Source organism: Chlamydotis macqueenii, chromosome 4 (assembly GCF_036417535.1).
Source record: "Chlamydotis macqueenii isolate bChlMac1 chromosome 4, bChlMac1.mat, whole genome shotgun sequence".
NCBI lineage: Eukaryota > Metazoa > Chordata > Aves > Otidiformes > Otididae > Chlamydotis > Chlamydotis macqueenii.
Window position 1 is genome coordinate 8,925,878 of NC_141559.1, and position 20,337 is coordinate 8,946,214.

Below are 20,337 nucleotides of genomic sequence, written 5' to 3' on the forward strand. Positions count from 1 at the left end.
GCTTTTTTGCCTCAAAAAAGGCTGAGTACCTTTTTTGTCCCCTCGTCACTGGTGGAAGTCCCCCCAGAGTTGGGGCTGTTCAGCCTGGAGAAGAGAAGGCTCTGGGGAGACCTTCTTGTGGCCTTCCAGTACCTAAAGCGGGCTTATAAGAAAGATGGAGAGAAACTCCTTAGCAGGGCCTGTTTTGATAAGACAAGGGGTAATGGTTTTAAAATAGAAGGTAGATTTGGACTGGATATAAGGAAGAACTTTTTTACACTGACAGTGGTGGAACTCTGGCACAGCTTGTCCAGAGAGGTGGTGGATGCCCCATCCCTGGAAACGTTCAAGGCCAGGTTGGACGGGGCTCTAAGCAACCTGATCTGGTTGGAGATGTCCCTGCTCCTTGCAGGGGGGCTGGACTAGATGGCCTTTGAAGGTCCCTTCCCACCCAAACCATTCTATGATCAGCAACTGCCCTTTGTTACGCGGTCTTTTATTCTCTAGTTCTGGGACGGGGCAGTGTGTGAGGGATTTCAGTGATGGTCTGTGTAGGGCCACTGTGGGAAATTACAAGCTGCACACGGCTGTGAGAACGCGACCTTGGAGAGAGGAGCTAGGAGGGTTGTTCTCTCAGAGAGGGGAGCTAGGAGGGTTGTTACTGAGCAGGATGTTGCTGCTGTCCGGGAACCGCTGTTGGCCAGCAGGGCACGTGCTTGGCAGGCCTTGCTGCATGCGCTGACCACACGTGCACCAACACCTGGTCAGTACTCTTCTGAATCTGCTGAGGCGGCTCCAAGCGCAGGAGAGAGAAGGGACCCAGAGCACACTCTACGAACAACAGGGGATGCCCTGAAGGTGCTGCGCCTGCCTCCCTTCTCTGCTCTGACCCCACTGATAATCATCTTCCTGCTCGGCGGTGTCTCCGGCTTAGTCGGGGTGGTCAGGCTCTCACAAAGGGAAAACAATACGCTGGTAACTGCTTATGCTCCGAACTGCTTATGCAAGGCTAGAATAGAGCAATAAATACTGTTGTGTTTTTAAATTTAAATATCATATGGTGGGTGAACTTTGTGCGTAGGAATCCTACGAACCGGCAACAGGCAGAGGGCAGAGTTCCACCAGCCAGCAGAAGCTTCTGTAAAGTTCCTGAGGCGAGGACTCTGGAAAGCTTGCTGCCTGCACTTCTGGGAGGGTCCCACGCCCTGGAAGTAGAATCTGGGCATGGCCACACCTTGCAGCCAGTGAGGATGAGGGACAGAGAGGCAGTTCAGCTCCTAGGTACTCTGAGACTGTCGACTTTTAACTTTTGAGGAAGAAGCTGCCAGTTAAGTGCCTGTTGTCCACGTGCTTTTCGGGAAGAAGAGAGGCAGTCAAAGCGGTGTCTTGCACCATGGCAAGCTCACCGGGTAAGGGCCTCTACGACCCCATCTTCTTCATGAAGGACCTGCTGGCCGGCGGTGTGGCGGCCACCATCTCCAAGACGGTGGTGGCACCCACTGAGCGGGTGAAGCTGCTGCTGCAAGTGCAGGCCTCGTCCAAGCAGATCCAGGCGGATCAGCAGTAAAAGGGCATGGTGGACTGCTTCATGCGCATCCCCAAGGAGCAAGGTAGGGATCCTGGGCCGCTCCCCCCTCCCCACACCTTGCCCTCCCTCTCCCAAACCTTGTAAAAACAAAAGCTTTTCAGAAATGCCTTTGAAGCAACAGCAACGCAGCATCAATTGTAGACCGTTCAAAGGAGTATGGGTACTGGTGGAGGAGGTGGTGAGGTGGGGGTTACTGCTGCGTACGACACACAGGATTTTTTTGTTTATTTGGTAGCAGCAAAGTCATAGCTGTTGGCATTTGTAAATACAGCGTAAAATACCCTTTTTTCCTTGTGATAGTTGTACAAAAGCAGTGTTTATTTGGCATCCTCATGTTAACGTATAGGAGCGCATGACCAAAATAAGAAATGAAAACACAGTTTTGAGTTTTTTTTGTCTTTAAGGAGTCTTTGCCTTCATCCACAGTAACACAGGAAAATTTAAAAGTCTGAATGAAGAGTGTGGCAACACATAAGAGATCACACTGTTGTCACTGCTTAGCAACGTCTAACACAGCCAGGCAGTCCAATGTCTGTGAAAATCCTCACATAGATTCCAACCCCCCCCCCTCATAATCCACACAGGATTTACTCCTGCACTACCTCCTCATCATGTGTTTGTCTTGGTGTCCAAAGGGATCATTTCTTTAATTTAAAATAAGAATATAATTACGAAAGCGCTCCCGAGTTTCTGATACCTGCATAAACCATCCGGCGTTGCTTTAATACAGAGTGTGAGCACCCTCTATGGAAGCAAAAATGCATAGGCAGGCTACTTCAGGAAAACATTATCTACGCAGTTCTGTGAAATCGTTTTCTATTCTGTAGTTTCCAGACTGTAGGTTACATAGGTATCCTTAGTCTTAGAAATGTATGAAGTAAGGAAATTGAAAGTCTTACCCATTTCTTGGCATTATTGATGTTTCACTTGCAGTTTTAGATTTTTCTTGTGCTAACACCGAATGCATACGTCTGTTGGTAAGTGATGGAATAAACCCAAATGTCCAATTCCAAATGCTGGAAAAATAAAGGACCTGAAAAGGAACATTTGTGGCCTTTGTTACAGCTCATAGCAAAGTAGAAACGAGAGAAGGAATATTGTATAATGCGCTTGCTGTAATCTAAACTTTGGAAATGTTAAAGATGCCTTTCTTTTTCTGTAGGATTTTTCAGCTTTTGGCGTGGCAACTTGGCCAATGTTATACGCTATTTCCCAAGCCAGGCTCTAAACTTTGCTTTCAAGGACAAATACAATAAGATTTTCATGTCCAAAGTGGATGAAGAAAAACAAGTAAATAATTTCTTGCTTACTAGTCTGTTTAATAAACAAACTAGATCTGGTCAAGAGCTGTGCAGTACTTTCTGTCAGCATGGCTGGTAATTAGTGGTGGTATATGGATAAGATTTTATAATGAGAGGAAGAGGCAGCATGGCTTACTGTGTAGCTTATTGTCAAAGATAATGAAATCTGGTTTTTAATCTGTAATGATTAATGACTTTGTGAGATGCATGTAAAGAACTGCTTATAGCTGCAGTAAGACTTTTCAAAGTTTTGTTCTGGATATATAATTATTTTGGAGTTAATTGATACAAGTATTAAGAAATACAATGTTTTAGATCTTCATGCTTTAAAGTTTCATTTAGTATCTACAACGAAAGTCAGTATTACAGTAGTGTATACTGTATTTTCATAACTGCCTAAAGCAATTTTTTTGTTTCAGTTCTGGAAATGGTTTTTGGCTTCTGGCAGAGCAGCGGGAGCAACATCCCTGTGCGTAGTGTATCCCTTCGACTTCGCACGGACTCGGTTAGGTGCTGATATTGGGAAAGGTAGTGACATCTCTTAACTGGGAGTTCCAGTTTTATCTGATGTGCCTCTGATTATTTATATTTACTTCATTTTAGAGAGAGACCAATATTCAACAGTATTAGAATTCTTTCTCTTACTTAAAAACTTCCCATTGCACAATTGCAAACATCAAAGTATGAAGAAATGTGGGATCTTTATAAAACAGGAGAGGACAAAGGTGAGTGAAAGAGGAGTCTTTGGAAACAGTGCTGTAGCATAGCTCTCCAAGTTTTGCGTTAGTTTTAGATGCTGTATGGAGGAGTTTAACTGAATTTTGCCAACTTTGTATACCAGAAACTAGAGGAGTTTAATTTTTACCAATCTGTGGTTTTATGGGGTGTCATTTAAAGAGCTAATGACCATTATTTTTCTGTATCAACAATATCAACTGAAGATCTTCAGCAAAGATTTTGGGTAGCAGATGTCTCTAGATATATGTTTAATTCATTCAAACAGATAAAGTAAATTTATCTGTGCTGTGCAGAGTTGTCCCAGGAATTGGCTACTTGTATAGTTTGAAGTTCTTTCTTCAAAGATCAGTTTATTGCTTGCTGTGTAGAGAATCCTGAGAGCTTGAGTGCAGTTAATTGTGGAATGTGGAAACAGGTGAAGAATCTACAGATAGAAAAAGTGGATTTTTAAACTCTGTCACAGCTTGTGGCTAGTGTTCCACTATAGGGAAAAGTTGAAACGATTAACCCTTCTAATAAATTTGAGTATGAGTGTGTGGGGAGGAAGTGAAAGGATGGTATTACATGGAAAAAAAAATATTTTCAGAGAGAAAAGCATTCTGCTGAATGGGGACAAAATTGGAATGGTAGTTATTTGACCTAAGAATGTTTCAGCAACTGGACACCACTATCTGGTGGAATAAACAGTCTTCATCCATCCATGTGACTCAATTTCTCCTTTATGCTTTGTTCATAAGTGGAGGAAACAACGATCTACTATGTTTTTCATACAATTTTGATAATGTTAAATGTTTCAGTCATGCAGAGCAGTTTGTACTAAAGATAGAAGCTTCTGTAAAGTATAACAATGTGCATAAATTTCTTCTATATTAGGTGCTGCTGAGCGACAGTTCCAGGGACTTGGTGACTGTATCGTTAAAATTGCAAGGACAGATGGACTTCCTGGCTTGTACCAGGGTTTTGGTGTTTCCGTACAGGGAATCATCGTCTACACACCTCCTATTTTGGATGTTACGACACCATCTAGGTAGCTTTTACAAACAAAAATGCACACATTTTACGTCTTTATCGTGAGATTTTAAATATTTATTTTGAACTAATGACAGTGTTACAGCTTTTTTTCTTTACAGTGATTTGTGCTCAATAGAGTATATTACTGAAGAGCCAATCATTTTACAGTAGGATTAACAACAGAAATGATAAAAATAAAACTTGATATCTGCTGGATTTAACATACGTTTTACAGAATTTGTACAGGCTTCTATTTTTGTTTTATTTTGCAGGGATTATTGCCAAACCCAAAGCAGACTCCATTCATTCTTTCCTTTTTCATTGCTCAAGTTGTGACTACTTTCTCAGGAATACTGTCTTATCCTTTTGACACTGTCAGGAGACGCATGATGATGCAGGTACAGTCTAGCTTGCAATCCTTTTCTGAAATTCACTTACTAGATTTCTGAAGTTTGATGTGCTCATGTAAGTGCTGTATAGCCTTAGAGCACGTGAGACTCTATTCAGAAAAAAAAAAAAAGTGGAAACATCTCCAGAAAAACAAGAAGAAAAATTAAATAGTATTGTAGCAGTCTGGTAAAAGAATGTTCAGTTCACGGCTTGGGGAAAGCTTTTAGTAGAAAGACAGGACCAGTTTTCTTTTTCCTACTCAGAAGCCAGATATGTGGAGTCAGACAGGTTTGTGGGTAGAATGATATCCTTTAGTAGCCCAGCTACTGCAGCTGGGAAAATAATCTTTGTGGCACACAGCTGTTCTTCAGGTGTGAGGTAAAATCATTAATCTTCAAAGCTCAGTACAGGCTGAGAATTATTGATTCCTAACAGAATATGTAATACTCTCTTCACCAGAAAATTCAGACATCACTTTATTACCTGCAGAGTAAATCACAAAGGCCTAAAGTCAGCAAAATGACCATTCTGCCGTTAGAGTCTAGAATCTTACCTTGATATTGACTTAAGATGTAGCTAATTTAAGTTAAATCTTCAACATTAAATAAAACCTTAGTGTCCTCTTTCCAGTAAAATTTCACATAAAGATAGGGATTTCAGATTAATCTCTCCAAAAACAGTGTACTTGTTTTTTGCTAGTGAAGACAAAAACCAGTGTCAGTTCCTAATGGAGTCCTGAAATTCTGAAGAGACTGCAGTTCCAAAACAGGAATTGTTAGACAGTTCACCAAGCACATCTACAAAAAACCGCTTTGTCAGAGCTGTGGTGTGGCTCAGAGTCTCTGAGAGATTTGCTGAGTTCCACAGCAGGCAAGAGTATTTCCCAAGTGCTCTGCTGCACAGAGAACAGCTGCACAACGATCATCTGGGTTATCTCTACTCCGCTGTTGAAATTGTCAAAACTTAAAGGAGTGGGTATGATTTTCAATCATCCTTCATTTGTGAAAAGCTGAAGGGAGAGTTCACTCCTTTAGCTCTGTTTTGTACAGGAGCGTTCATATGCGTGCATGTGAACATTCACTGCTTGACGTCCTTTATTTCCTTCACTTGTAAGCACTTCAAGCAAGTTTTGGGGAACTTGGTGCAGAGGTCTCCAACTAACAAATCCTCCTTTTTGCTTTGTTTTTGTTTATCAAGTGAATTCGTGCTCAGAAACAAAGTGGGCTACATGAAAACTGGACTGGGCTCCTTAGCCTTCCTGTGTTTTTACATTATTTTGCTAGTCAAGACCTTAACATTTTTTAGAGCACGCTGTTGATTACTAACGAGCTGAAGTCTACTCGGTATAAAAATATTTCCGTAGTACTAAAGAAGGAAAAAAAATTTTTAAAAGAGCAGTGGAAGTTTTAATGGCATTGAAACAATTCAGAGCACCCTTAGGACTGGAGTGACCTCATTTAATTCCTAAGCCTTCTACTTGGCTGGTAAAGCTTACAAGAAGCATCAGAAGAAGGATCACAGCCTTTCTAAATTTAGCTATTGGAACCAGCTAACAGCATTACATCAGATAAATATTTATTAGTTAAAAAATCACTCCTTTGCAGTACATGAAACATCAGGAAACAGTTCCTTAGTGTTCTTTACTAAAGACAGACAAATTTTGCTGGGCATCTAAGTTTCTTTCTCAGTGCAGTGCAATGATGATTTGTCTTTATATTTGTGTGCAGAGTGGAGAGACTGAACGTCAATATAAAGGAACCCTTGACTGCTTTATGAAAATCTACAGGCAGCAGGGGCTCAAGGCTTTCTTCTGTGGAGCGTTCTCCAACATCCTTCATGGAACAGGAGGAGCCTTAGTGCTAGTTCTTTACAACAAGATAAAGGACATCTTTAATCTTGACATTTCAGAGAGTTCAAGATCTGATTAAAAAGAGTGAGCATTATACAATGTTCATGATAAGAATTCCCATTGTTTGCATAGCATATTTTTAGTTTAAATAAAGCAATACTGTTAAGAAAGCATTTGGATGTTTTTGTGACTGTGCTGGTTTTGTGTAGCTGGGGGAGGGACTCAGGGGGCTACAGTGGCAGGTTCTGCGAGAAGCTGCCAGAAGTTTCCCCTTTGTCCGGTGCACCCGGCTGGGCCTAGGGCAGACCCGCGGCTGGCCTGGGCAGAGCCAACTGGTGAAAGTGATAACGCCTCTGTGATAATGTGTTTAAGAAGGGGAAAATTAAAAAAAAAAAAAAGCAGAAGCTGGGGCAGAGAGGAGGAGGCGTGAGCCTTGTAGGCCTTGTGGCCCTCACCCTCTGGCCTCCCGCCGGGCAGCCGACTGGGCCCGGCTCAGAGAAGGAAAGAGTGGAGATGTGAGGAGAACCTGAGAGGCGTCTGCCTGAGCCGGTTGTGAAGAATTTCTGGTGAGAGGAACGGCTGGGGATGCCAAGGTCAGAGCAGAAGGAGGGGGAGGAGTAATGCAGCTCCTGACAAGATTCCCCTGCAGCCTGTGGAGGCCCACGGAGGAGCAGAGATCCCCCTGCAGCCTGGGGAGGACCCCCACACAGAGGTTAAGCCCAGGAAGAGGGGAGAGGTGGGATGGAAGGGTTTTTTTTGTTGCTCTCTCATTATTCTGCTTTGTTTTTTATTACAAATTGAAATAGTTTTCCCCAAGTCGAGCCTGTTTTGCCCGTAACAGTAATTTGAATGATGTCTCCCTGTCCTTATCTGAAACCTCTAGCTGCGTGTTACGTTATCTCTCCCCCATTCCCTCAGAGGGTGGGGAGACTGAGTGAAAAACAGCGTAGCTCAGTCCTCAGCGGGGATAAACTATTGACAGTGACTAAGCATGTACTAAATTAATTAATCTTTTTTCAGGGAACTGAAGAGCACTGTTTTCATTTCATTTAAGAAATTAATCCAAGAAAGTACTTGCCTTGTTTTTAAAATTTTCAGTGTTTCCGGTTTATTCCTACTAAATGTTACAGATCTTGAATCATGTACTCGAATGTATTTGGGTACCAGCAGTTTCCCAGGCCTGTCAGCAGAGCCCGTGATGAGTATCTGTACGTATCAGCCTGCTACAGCCTCTGCGTGAACAACAGGAAAAGGAAAAACCTATTTCTACCCTGTTGATGTTTTCATGGTATTTCAAAGCACAAGTCAAGACAGCAAAGGAGGTTACCTTTTTTTTTTTTTTTTTTTTTTTTTGTAATTCAGCATTAAGAAATACAGCAACTCACTTTTATCTCGGACCCATCTCTCAAACTACATGGAGAAGACTGTAGTCTGGCTGGCAGCATTTTAAGCCAAAACATAGCCCAAAAATGTGGAGACCCCAGCACTTAGAGACTCAGAACACTTAACATGTTATTTCTTGAGAAAATTTTAAATAGCTGAGGGTTCTTCTCAGTACTGATTACATCTTACAGTGTACATACATGAAGATACTCTTATTTTTATTTCAATACTGAAAGGAAAAAGAAACCAAACCTTGTGGAATATCGATAACTTAGGGACTCAAGAAAGCATTTAGGAGGCTTTTATTTAGTTTCAAAGTGATTAAGGCTAGTGGCATTCCTAGCATTTCTCCACAACTGTCAAGTTTTACAGAAAACCCTTAACTCCTTCAGTTAAAACAAATGGGGTATTTTTGCTGCTAAAAAATCAGATGTGATTCCCAGGCCAAGAATTGGAAAGACTCGGACAACACCCATTCCAAGATAGTCACAGGGGTAATAGTTGTCAAGTTTGTGGCTAATCTGACTTGACTGAGTTTTGTTCATACTTGCAGACTAGGCAATCAGTATGACACTGGAGCACGCAAACAAAACTTTCTGAACTACTTTGAGAGTTTGGAGATGAGATTATAAGAAGGACAAGCCAACTCTTAACAATCTTACTCTTGACAAAGCAAATAAAAACTCCGTTGGCGCTTTTCTTGTCACCATCACGAATGTCTACACGCGTCTGCATTCCTGACTACAGCCTGAAACCAGCTGGCGTGGTTGCCAGAAACAACACTGCAGTGCCAGCACGAAGCTGCGTACCGGCTGATTTATCCTGCTGAGATGTGAGAAATACCAGCACTTCTGCAGTCATGGTTTGTCCCCCTGCTGCAGGATTGCACAATTTCTTCCAGGCCTGGCATAGTAATGTTGCAGAGCTACACAAGAGTATTTGCGTATAATCTCTTGGCCCAGGGTTTCTTTTCAGGCAGGAGTTAGCCTCAGGTGGTGCTGCAGAAGCGGGATTGCTGCAATACCTTGAATCACCGAGAACTGGTTTTGTAACAGGGATTAAAACAGCAGAGCAGAAACCGGAGTTCAGATTTGTCTCTCTCCCTGGCTACTTCAGGTGGGACTGGACCCCGTTTGCCTTTCTGAGCCTAATACTAGCAAGGAAAATGAGGTGGTTAATTGCTTGCACTAATAAATAGTAGTTGTGTTGCAAATAACTCAGTTCTGGAGGTTTTAGAGGGAAATAGCATTTATCATCTTCACTAGGAAAATTCTAGTTGTGAGGCAGACTATTGAAACAATAACAAATAGGGAGACATCAAGGCTCTCGACAGGGATGTGAATCTAGTTTAGTGGTTTAGCACTTATTTTTAGTTTCTCCAGTGGAACAAAATTATGCAGCGCGGTGTCATATGCTGTGTTAGAAGCACGTCATATTGCTGTGTGAAACTGAGATGTCATTTTTAGAAGCAAATAAATACTTAAAGTGCTTTTCCAGCCTGTAGGTTACGTTTTGTCAAGTTCCAGTCCTCCATACTTAAAATGGCACCCATTAAAAAAAAAAAATGGGGTAACTGCACCAGAGAGATACTCAGGTTTCGAGACTTTTTTTTTTTTTTTTTTTTTTGTAGGAAAGAAAACTGACAGAGATGAGGGCGCTTCTGGGAATACGCAGGCACAAACTGCGTTGGCAGTGGGAGGGAGAACGACAGGACTGGAAGGTCTGAGGTCTCTGTCCGTCCCCAGCTCTGTTTGGGACACGAACGCTTGGGTTTCATTTCCAAGGCCGACCTTGGCTTTCCAGTCCAGCGCTAACCCCGTGCCTGGGGACTCCGGGGGTTTTTCCAAGCTGTCCTGCCCATCCATCTTCCCCGTGAGCGCGGGGCCTTCGCCCCTCGCCTCGCCTCAGCAACGAGCGGGCAGGGCCCTGGGCCTGCAGGGCTGGGATCCAACTGTGGCGGGTGGTGCGCACCCGCCCAGGCCGATGGTCTGACTCGGCCACACCAGCGCTAATTGCGCGGGATTGTCATAATCGCATTAAATTATACCGTGTTGCAACCAGCTTTCGTATTAAAATGGTAGGCGAGGGCTGGTAGCCGGCCCCTTTAAGGAGGGGGCGTGGGCTTGTCCCGCCGCCGCGGTGACGTCGGGGCGCGGGGTGTCGCTCTAGATAGCGCCTTCTCCCCTCCCCTTCCAGATCTTTCTCGAACGCGCGGCGCCCGCAGCCGGCTCGACCCGAATCCTTCCGGAAAAAGCCGAAGCCGGCGCCGGCGCCTGGCGGATTCCCCGCCGGCCGGCACAGCGCGCTTGCGCAGAGGAGGGCAACTGGCGGTTGGTGGCCGGTGCTCCGCAGTGGGGGAGAAGGCGGGCGAGGAGCCGGCTCCCAGCAGCGTTAGGCGGTCGCCGCTGCATTCGCAGGCCCGGCGGGGAGAGCGGGATAGGCGGCGGGAGCAGCCATGTCGGTGGTTGGCATTGACCTCGGCTTTCTCAACTGCTACATCGGCGTGGCGCGGAGCGGCGGTATCGAGACCATCGCCAATGAGTACAGCGATCGCTGCACGCCGTGAGTATCGGCTCCACCGGGCCGTCCTCCTCCCCCCGGCACTTTTCCAGCGCACCGGCGAGCCCGGCCGCCCTCTCTCCTTTCTCCCTCCTCCCCTCCCCCGGCGCTGTGGGGCGGGTGGAGTCACGCGTGTCCCCGTAGGGCCTGGTCCTCCCCGCGCGGCTCTAGAGCCCCGGCCGGGCGCCGGTGGTTTCTCCGGTTCCCTCAGCGTGGGAGGAGCGGGGCTCTGCCGGCCGGCGCCGAGCCCCCGTCAGCGGCCGGGGCCTGGCGCTCGTTCGGGAGCCGCGCGCGGCCGCTCTTGCCGGGCCGGTGCCCCTTTTTCTCGGCAACGCGAGAAATGTTTTAAGGAGGCGCAGGAACGCGTGTGTCGGGGCAGGAGGCTTCTCCCAGAAACACTGCTGTGTCCCTGTTTCACCCCCCCTCCCCCAGGTTTTGACTCCTCCGTGTCCTTGAAGCACCGCGCTGTGCTGGATGTGCCACACGGCTCTTAAAGCACAATAATATTTTTGTTTGTTGATATCTTTTTTTCTTTTTTCCTTTCCTGCCCCTGTAACGCTTTAATTTCTTGTAGCAAAGATCTCAGTTAAGTGCATGTGTTTCCCCAACTCTAGAACGCTTGCCAGGGCTTGAAGCATTTTCATTAACAGTTTCATGATGGAGTGGTGGTGAGACTGAGGAGGAGGAGGTTGATTCACCAGGGAAGTGGCGCGATGACTTCCCTCTTCTTAAACCTGTTCTTGCTTGCACCGCGCTGCATCTGCTGCCCGTGGAATACCCAGGTCTTGCAAGAAAGAAGGGGAGGTGGGGCAGCGGGTAGCGTCCGTGATGATGGGATACGCAAGAGTAGGTGGAGATTGTTCTCTTCTGTTTCTATGGGATACGTCTGGGATTTTGAGAGCTCCATCTGTGCATAATTTTCAAGGAGGATTCGGGAATTCGTGTAATACTCGTAAAAACTGGGGTTTGGATGGTGCTGCCTTTTATAAAAGGAATTTGTAGCCAACAGCAGAAAGTTATTTCTGCAGTGTGAGGCCACAGTAACTTTAGGATTGCTGTCTTTCTGATTGGGGAGAGATGTAGGTTTTGGTTTGCTTCTAAAAAGCTGTTTTAAAAGGACAAAAAAGTTGAGTGCTAAAATACATACTATCTGTATTAATGGGAATACTTCTTGAAGTTCTTTTTACTGCTTACAAAAATGTACTTCTCATATGAAGTCTCAAGAAGGTATTATTATTTTGCACATTTTATGAGAACTGAAATTCTGGGACCTTTCAAATTCCGTGGAAGGATCCCCCTGAAATTGTTGCCCAAAGAATCCTCAGACAGCTGCAATTTCCTTCCCCTTTACGATGAAGAGCACTTTCAGTTCTTAGCTATTCTTGGAGTCCGTTCCTTGCAGGTAGGCTTCACATAGGTTCCCCTGCATTTAGTATTTTCCACATGAATGTCTGAGGAACTGTACTTTCAAGACACTTGCAAAGTGATTATGAAAGAGGTTTAAAGCACAGTTAGTAAGATAGCATCAGGAGTGCGCAGATATTTAAAGGCGGTGTTATATCACGTAAAGTGACATTTTTCCTGGCTTTTTTCTTCTCTTTCTCCAAAATGTAATACAGGAGAACACGAGGAACTTCCTTTCTAATGCTATTGTTTTGAGCCAAACAAACAAACAAAAAAAAGAAATTATCAAGTGTATTACTGTTCTGGAAGTTTATCATAGTAACTACACCTTACTCCAAACAAGATTTGAGTGACGTAGGCAGATCTAGCTCATAAATCATCAAAACTTTTCTACTTATGACACATAGCAACACAGTAAATGAACTCTTTATTTATATGTTCCTATAGAGGCGCCTACGTCATTTAGATACCTGGAGTTAGCTAATAAGTTAATGTTGATTGCATATGTCCCAAATACTTGGGGCTTGCTCCCAGAAATACAAAGTATTAATGTTTATTGTGTCTGTGCAGTGCGGTTTAGAAATATCTCAGCTAGCTCTGAACAAGCTAGTACACTTTCCATGTGCACAACCTTGTTACAAAGCCATGTAAAGATACTGGGTTAGGTCCTAAAGATAGGTCAGTCCTGGCTGTGCTTTACAGGGCTAATTGCTCTTTCTGGGCAAGGCTAATTAGTACAGCCAGCTTCCAGTTTTGGAGCTGGCTCAGATATCTGTGCAGTACTGCTGTGAACAGTACAGTGTTACTGTAAGCATACTTCAGTGATACAGAGAAAAGCAGTGTAGACGTATGGAAGATATGTATTACCACAACTTAATACAGCGCTCTTAAGTTATAAATCCGGTGTCCCAGTTGTTAAAACACTCCGGTGATCCTTTATTAACATTGTTTGTTTAAAACCTACATCCTGTCCTCTTAAGGCTGGGACTGTTAGCATTTGTAATATGTGTATGATCTTCGAAGCTTTAGCACGACAGTTTAAGAAAGGAAGGAAAAAAGATCCTACCATGAAGCCATCCATTTCAGTAGAGCTTGTATTTGTAAGGCTTTTGGCCTTGGCGTCTCTGTGGATGTGAACTGGCACTTTTTCTGAACCGGGAACTCCAGCAGGTCTGTTGTATGCATTTCTAGTGAGCTTGGCATGTTAAACTCGTGGCAAATGGCCCTTTCAAGTGTCCTGCCTCACCACTGTGGTTTTGTGGAAAACCAGTTGGTTGTTGTTGGCTCATAATTTTTTAGTAACTTTTTTTCAGACCGAGTGTAATTAATGTAATTGCAAACAGTATTTAAAATTATGAGGTAGCATCCTCTTCAAAACAATGCATGGAGAGGACTGAAATGTCCTTCTGGTGAAGAGAGTTGCCGGCTTTAGAGAAGCCTGTGTGCTCTTCAAAAGCTCACTGCGAAGCAGGCCAAGGGTGGTGGTGGGGGAGGCAGTTCAGTTGTTGCACTTAAATCCTCGTGGTAGAAGTGCTTCCTCAAGGGCTGTCTTGGATACAACTGAACTGTTTGGAGCCAAAGAGAACACATTTTATTTTTTGACATCTCCGCTTCCCAGCCAAGGGAGGGAGAAACCATCCCGGCCCTTGTGCTGGAACTGAGTGATGGAAGTAAACTGTGGCAGGAGCTCTGGTGGGCCCAGTAGCTTCTGACTCGATGTTCTGCATAGGGGTATTTGGTAGTAATTCTCTCTGTCAACAGAGTCAAATTCCTACACTGAAAAGATGTCATACAATAGCATTAGCATGCTGTTAGCCATAAAATATCTTGTAAACCATTTCCACCCTTATTTGCTCTTTTATCTGTCTTTTCTTAGTTACTACAAAGTATAAATTGGAACTGTAGTGTTAAGCAAATTGTAAAAGCCATTTGCAAAAGCTGCACTCCATATTTGAGAATGTAGAGCAGTGCGTTGTCCGTTTGCAGCAGTTCAGTCTGGAGAAGGTTTTGCATGTTTAGTGTGATGGTTTAGAGGAAGAGGTGGCTAGATACTACTATCAAATTACATACAGTGCCCTCATTGCAGGGATGATGGAGAGGAGGCAGGAAGCAATCTACTAGAGTGACCTTTATGCACTAATTCAACAATTAAATTTGAACCGTATGAAATACGTGGTACATCTCGTATTTACTACTGAATGATTTCAGCCACATCAGTTCCATTTTGAGGGAGGAGCTCTGTTTCAAATCTGTAAAGTGAAGGTGTGGCGATAGCAACTGCTAAAAAAAAAGTTTCCAAAGGGAGTAGTGAGGTGGCCAGGTGGTGGCTGGGGACCTGGGGCAGCCTTTGCTAGAGCCAGAGGGGGGGGCCTGCTCAGTGGTACCCTGAGAAGAAGCAAGCTGGAAGGGGCCATGGACTACTCTGGAGTTTCCCAAGCCCTTGGTGGCTGGGAGCTGTTCCCAAACATCTCCTCTTCTGACTGTTTGCAGTGTGTACTTGGTAGTCCTCAGTCATGGGGAATACTCAGCGGTTTGTAGAACTGAGCTATTCAGCTACCTTGGGCTTAGGTCACGGTGGGGTTTTTTTGTGTTTTGTTTTGTGTTTTACTGTGTCTTACGGTTACTGTTGCTAATGGCTCTTAAGTGTGAATGTGGTACTATCAGACTTCAGGGTTGTTGAGTTAAGAAAACCTAACTGGTCAAGTTCAGGTTTCTAAATTGAATGTCACAGGCTTCTTTGGTTATAAGCTGTGACCCAAAAGTAGCTATTAATTCCTTACCTTCATTATAAGATCTTCGGAACACATAAGCTTTTCAAGAATTACTTAAATGCAATTATAATTAAAACAGTTGCAGTTGCTTGCAGTTTCTAAACTGATTTGCAAAGAATAAAATAACTAGAATTCCACTGCCAGTTCTGGTGCTTCATGTAGTTAACAGTGTTAAATACCACATCCATGTTCTACTATAATTTTTGTGGAAGTTTTAAAGTACTATGGAAATATTTTATTATGTTCTCTTTTTAAGCTGATTTTTTTTTTTTTTTCCCCTCTTTTCACTTAGAGCCTGTATATCTCTAGGATCCAAGACCCGGGCCATTGGGAATGCAGCAAAGAGCCAGGTAAATGGAGCAAAAACTCTCATGTTACTTACCTGACTTGTCTCCTGTTGAACTGTAGGAAGAAAAGTAATTAATAAATTTGATGTATTACTGTTTTAAAGGAATTTTCCTACCATAAGTGTACATTTCACGGTAATAGTTACTGCTTCAACAGTATATTCCCTGTATTAAAATAGAAACAGTATTTCTCCATTGTTTTGTCATTCAGAGTAAAAAAATGGGAAGAATAAGAAAACTGTTTTGTTTTTGTTATATATTATGAAGTTTGCTGTTTAGGCTAGTAAACTAGACTAGTTAATCTTGGAGAAGATTACCCTTGCGTAATTTGTTTTGATAACTTAAATATGACATTTGTTAGAATTTGTTTGTTCTGGTCCTTTCTTTACTTAAAAGTCTGTCCTTAAAGTAATTAGGTTGAAGCACTGATGAGAGAGTAGGTGTGAGGAGGCTTTATGTGCAAATGGGATCTGAATTAGAGGACAGCTTTAAAGGAAGTGACAAGGGTTAATTTGTTGAAGTGTCATTTAAGGTTAATGTAGGTAATAACTTCACTTGTTCCTGCAGATAGCCATTGCAACTATATGTAATATGATCTCAAATATTTCATGCTGTATCAGAAAGCTCCTCTACAATAAGTAGTACAGTGAAAATTGATGTTAGCAAGCTAATGGATATTAGAAGGAAGTAAATTTGAATTTTTTTTTTAATGGAGACCATAGATTAAAAAAATAGATGTTGCTTTCTCTCCCCCCACCCTTTGCTTTCCAGTAAATATGTGGGCTTGATGCTGATCTTCAGTACGTGTGTTAAACCCGACATAACAAGAGTTCCTTTCTGCATGGTCTCATGTAGTTTGCATGTCATGGGTAATTAAAAAAAAAAATACCTTTTCCACAGATTGTCACAAATGTAAAAAATACATTACATGGTTTCAAAAAACTGCATGGAAGAGCGTTTGAAGATCCTTACATACAAGCTGAAAGGGCCAAACTTCCCTATGAACTTCAGAAGATGCCGAATGGCTCCGTAGGAGTAAAGGTGAGTTAGAGCTTTGTGCAGAATGTTGTTAGTGGTAGAGACGAGCAATTTGGACCTTCGTCACTTAACTCGGTACTTGAACTGACTTTTATTTTCCTTAAGAAAACTTTAAATATATTCTTACTTATTTTTAAAAGAAATGTCAGGTGATAACCAGTACAATAACACTTTTTTGCCTTTCACAGAGCCGCCTTGGCATAGTTTTGCTGTTTCTCATTTCTCCTTGTAATTCATTCACTTCTCCAAATGTTCAGGAAGATACAGAGCAAGCGCTCTAGATCTCGTACTCGGGTCTTCTAGTAATAACATAGTGTAAAAAAGGTATTGCATTGTCTCCCGTACAGATGTGCTCTAAAACATTGATAGCACTCCCCTTCAAAAATGTTAAGTTTAATTTGCCTTGAACAAAATTGACAGCATAAAAAAAAAAATCTGCTGTTACCAGGAGATGAAGAACATCTTATTCCCTGCAGTAGCATCTGCTCAAGTACTGCACTTTCTCTGAGATGTCTGAGGTGTATCATCGTCATTAGTCCATAGTCACATTAGTTGTTCTTCACCTTACCTTACTTCAAATATGTGTAATTACAGTGTGTGATTATTAGTCTTGGCTGAGTTTTGGTCTTGCATACATAATCGGGAGTGCACTTCTGAAGCAGATCTCCCAGTCATCCTCACTTAAGCCGCTTTGGGTTGCTTTCTGGTGGGGCTTTACAGCAGAAAGTGAGTTTCTTTTGTTCTGTATACCTGCTCATAACATATTAATTGCCCATGTAAATATAGCTGCGGCTCATCTCTCTGGGTTTCCCTGCACAGGAGTGTTTGGGATTGCTAGAGGGATGGCAGCAGCACATAGATGCTCACATGAAGACTGAAGACTCAGATGTGCTCCTGAGAAGGGCAGGACTGTTAGAATTGTCTTGTTTGCCCCTCCTCTGCCTCATGCACTCGAGTGACCCTTGCAGGAAGCAAGTATACCTTTGGTTTGCTCCAAAACTGTTTAGCTCATGTTAGGACAATTGTGATTGTCTTCATTATGCATTTTCTGTTTGGGGGGTTTTTTTTAATTTTAAAAACCCAATCAAACAAAAAAAATACTGTAGCTCTGTGAATAGCCTGTTGAGATACCACAGGTGTTAAGGTTTCCCACAAAACAATTTTCAGCTAAACTGAACTATTTTTATTTGTTGTAGATAGCACAAATCTATAGCATGAATTGAGAGCCATTTGTGTCCAGAGTCTGGTGTTAAACCTGGCTCTCATTGCTCAAGATGACAAAAAATAGCAAGTGGCACATCTTGGAGAAAAGTTGAGGTGATTTGTTATAGAACCACAATTTTCTGTTTCAGGTGAGATACCTGGATGAAGAGAGACTGTTTGCAGTTGAACAGATTACAGGAATGTTACTGGCCAAACTTAAAGAGACTTCAGAAAATGCTTTGAAGAAACCAGTGGCAGACTGTGTGATTTCGGTAAGTTGTGATAATATATTGCAATTCTTTCTATAGGTAACTTCATGTAAGCTAGCACCTTTTATACTGTGGTGCAACGGTAAGAGATGCAAATAGTGGATTGAAATCACATCCCCGCCCCAAAATGGGCCTTTATTATAGGTTTTACCAAATGAGAATGCTTTTTAAGTCATGTGTGAAAAAACTGAAAGTTAGTTAAATCAAGAGTGTATTTTCAGAAAGAAAATACTACTTAAGCTACATACAGTGATCCTGATTACTATAGTTCCTGTTTCAAATGGGAACTGTCCTATGTGTAAGCATACCTTCCTCAGTTTCAAAGAACCTTCCCAAATTCATATTCAGCTTCTTTGTTGTTACATAGTTGAGCGATGTTGGGTTGTACTGCAGTTGAGAGTTGCCTGAACTTTATGGCTCCGAGGGTCATACTGGCAATTTGAGAAGCCCATTTGCTTTTCAGATTTGTTTGAAAAGGTCTTTTTGTTTGTCTGGTTTACTTGTCTTGGGTTTTTTTAGCTCGTCTCCTCGCCCGTGGTGGGGACTGTAGGAGTGGGAGCTTGAATACAAGAGGTTTTGTTCCTGATAAGAAGTTCTAAATGTCTGCTTTTCACATTGTCTTTGTTTACTGCTTCACTTCTCTTGCTCTGGTGAGAAGTCTCGGCATGAAGTATTGGAGTTATTCCCTCTCTGTCAGACAGAGACATGGGAACTGGAAAGCTGTATACTTCAGCTGTTAGGAATCTGCTTTCATCTTTTTCCTTGCTTCCTTATGGTATACAAAGACTTAGAGAGAATACCTCCCACACAAACAAGGAGCCTTGGTAATAGACCACAATGGCAGTGAACAAAATAAACTATGAATTTAATTCTGTGTCTTAAGCTTGACTGCAGTTGAAGATACGCCAAGTGAGTGCAGCCAGTTTCTAAGTGGGCTCTGATTGTGCTTTGGCTATTTTTAGTGGAACTGAATATTGTAGCGCACTGTGGTAGAGGTGATAACTGAAAAATGGATAAAGATTCGGTTGTAACACAAGGTTTAGTTCATTACTAAGCGCAGTTCCAGCACCACTGTAGTGCTTCTGCAGTAGCTTATTTTGAGGCTATGTAGGAGTCTTCATTGTGTTGACTTTGTGCTGCACAAATGTTTTCAGAAACTGATGATAATTTTAAGATCAAAGACTCATCAGAAGAGTCTGAGAAAACATTTTCTGTTTTTTTTTTTTTTTTTAGTGTTTAAGTCTACTTTATTTAAAACAACTCTGGATGTCAATTTATTTCTGTCGTATTTTGAAATAATAATTTAAAAATGCACTAAAATGAATTACCTAGCTGTTTTACTCAGACTGCCTTGTTAATCTGAGGTTAGCTTATAACCGTTTCTTGTGGTATTGAAATTATAGAGGTGCTTAACAGGTAAGTCTGACTTCTTTAAATTTGAAAGTCCATATTTAATAATATTCTATGTAATTATTTTTTCGAAACAGGTACCCAGTTTCTTCACTGATGCTGAGAGAAGGTCTGTAATGGCAGCTGCACAGATTGCAGGATTAAATTGTCTGAAGCTGATGAATGAAACTACAGCAGGTGAAGGGCTGCAACACTTCTCTCTCTTTTAACCCATTCAGGCTATTGAGCCTGTGAGGGTGATGACATACTCCTTTTAGACGATTAGGAGCTTGTGGGGAAGAGCTATCCAGGATAGCCAGTCCAGCTTGGGAACTGGAAACACAGCAGCTATTGTGGCAGAGTGGTGTTGAGCTCTTACAAGACAGGGTGAGAGTTTGGGTTTGCTAACTTGAGTGCAGTGCCACTTGAAAACAGCTGCTCTGCTTCTGAAATAACGCGGGCGTCTGTGCTTACCTCTCTGCTGTACCATGGAGCTACAGCAGCTGCATCAGGAAGGCCTGAGCTAGCTTCACAATCTCTTAATGGTCCAGCTGCAGTGTGCACCTGACCTAAATTCTCAGTTGTTGTATTAAATAATAGCACAGGACAGTATTATCAGATGTAACATGCATCCATCTGAAAGATTACAGAAAACAGATTATTTAACATAGATGTAGCGAGATCTTCTAGTTTTCTTTCTAGCTTACTGGAAGATGGATGTGCTGGAGTGAAAGTAAATCTCATGGAAGTATTTCAGTAATACTTTTTTATCATAAGCTAGTGTTTAGTTAAAGTGAAATACCTTGAAGAGAAATCTTAAAATGTGTAATCTAAAGATTTTTTTATTTTTAACTACTTACTATGTAAGCTTTAAAAGCTACTTTGACACAAACTGCATTTTTATGAAGCTTTTTCTGAAAGCAGACTTGCTGATCATATTTAGAAACAACTTGAACTGTATGACTTTACAAAATCCCCAAAACAGGTCGAGCATAAGTCTGTGGGATAATGACAGTTTCAAGTTGTGGCAGTCCTGTCAATTGTAGCATTGGCACAACTGTTGTTTCTATATAAAGTAATTAATTTACGGCTCTGCTCTGCTTTTGGTGGATTCTAGG

General features: G+C 42.5%; 2 protein-coding genes across 4 annotated transcripts in view; both read left to right on the plus strand.

Moving 5' to 3' along the window:
• The first annotated feature begins 1,064 nt into the window (after positions 1–1,064).
• Positions 1,065–5,353, plus strand: SLC25A31 (solute carrier family 25 member 31). Its single transcript, XM_010126664.2, is given in 6 exon segments — positions 1,065–1,589; positions 2,730–2,857; positions 3,288–3,396; positions 4,480–4,596; positions 4,599–4,633; positions 4,890–5,353. Coding segments are annotated over 6 exon segments (783 nt in total). The 5' UTR covers positions 1,065–1,372; the 3' UTR covers positions 5,067–5,353.
• Positions 5,354–10,464: 5,111 nt separating this feature from the next.
• Positions 10,465–20,337, plus strand: part of HSPA4L (heat shock protein family A (Hsp70) member 4 like) — a 29,136-nt gene continuing 19,263 nt past the window's right edge. Inside the window, exons 1-5 of one of the 3 annotated variants that reach the window (XM_086747765.1) lie at positions 10,465–10,801; positions 15,266–15,323; positions 16,221–16,361; positions 17,711–17,833; positions 19,318–19,417. In XM_086747765.1, coding sequence (XP_086603891.1) covers positions 10,695–10,801; positions 15,266–15,323; positions 16,221–16,361; positions 17,711–17,833; positions 19,318–19,417 — 529 coding nt within the window. In that variant the 5' untranslated portion in view covers positions 10,465–10,694. The remainder of the gene's footprint in view (positions 10,802–15,265; positions 15,324–16,220; positions 16,362–17,710; positions 17,834–19,317; positions 19,418–20,337) is intronic. The other 2 variants (XM_086747764.1, XM_086747763.1) reach the window with 2 other exon arrangements.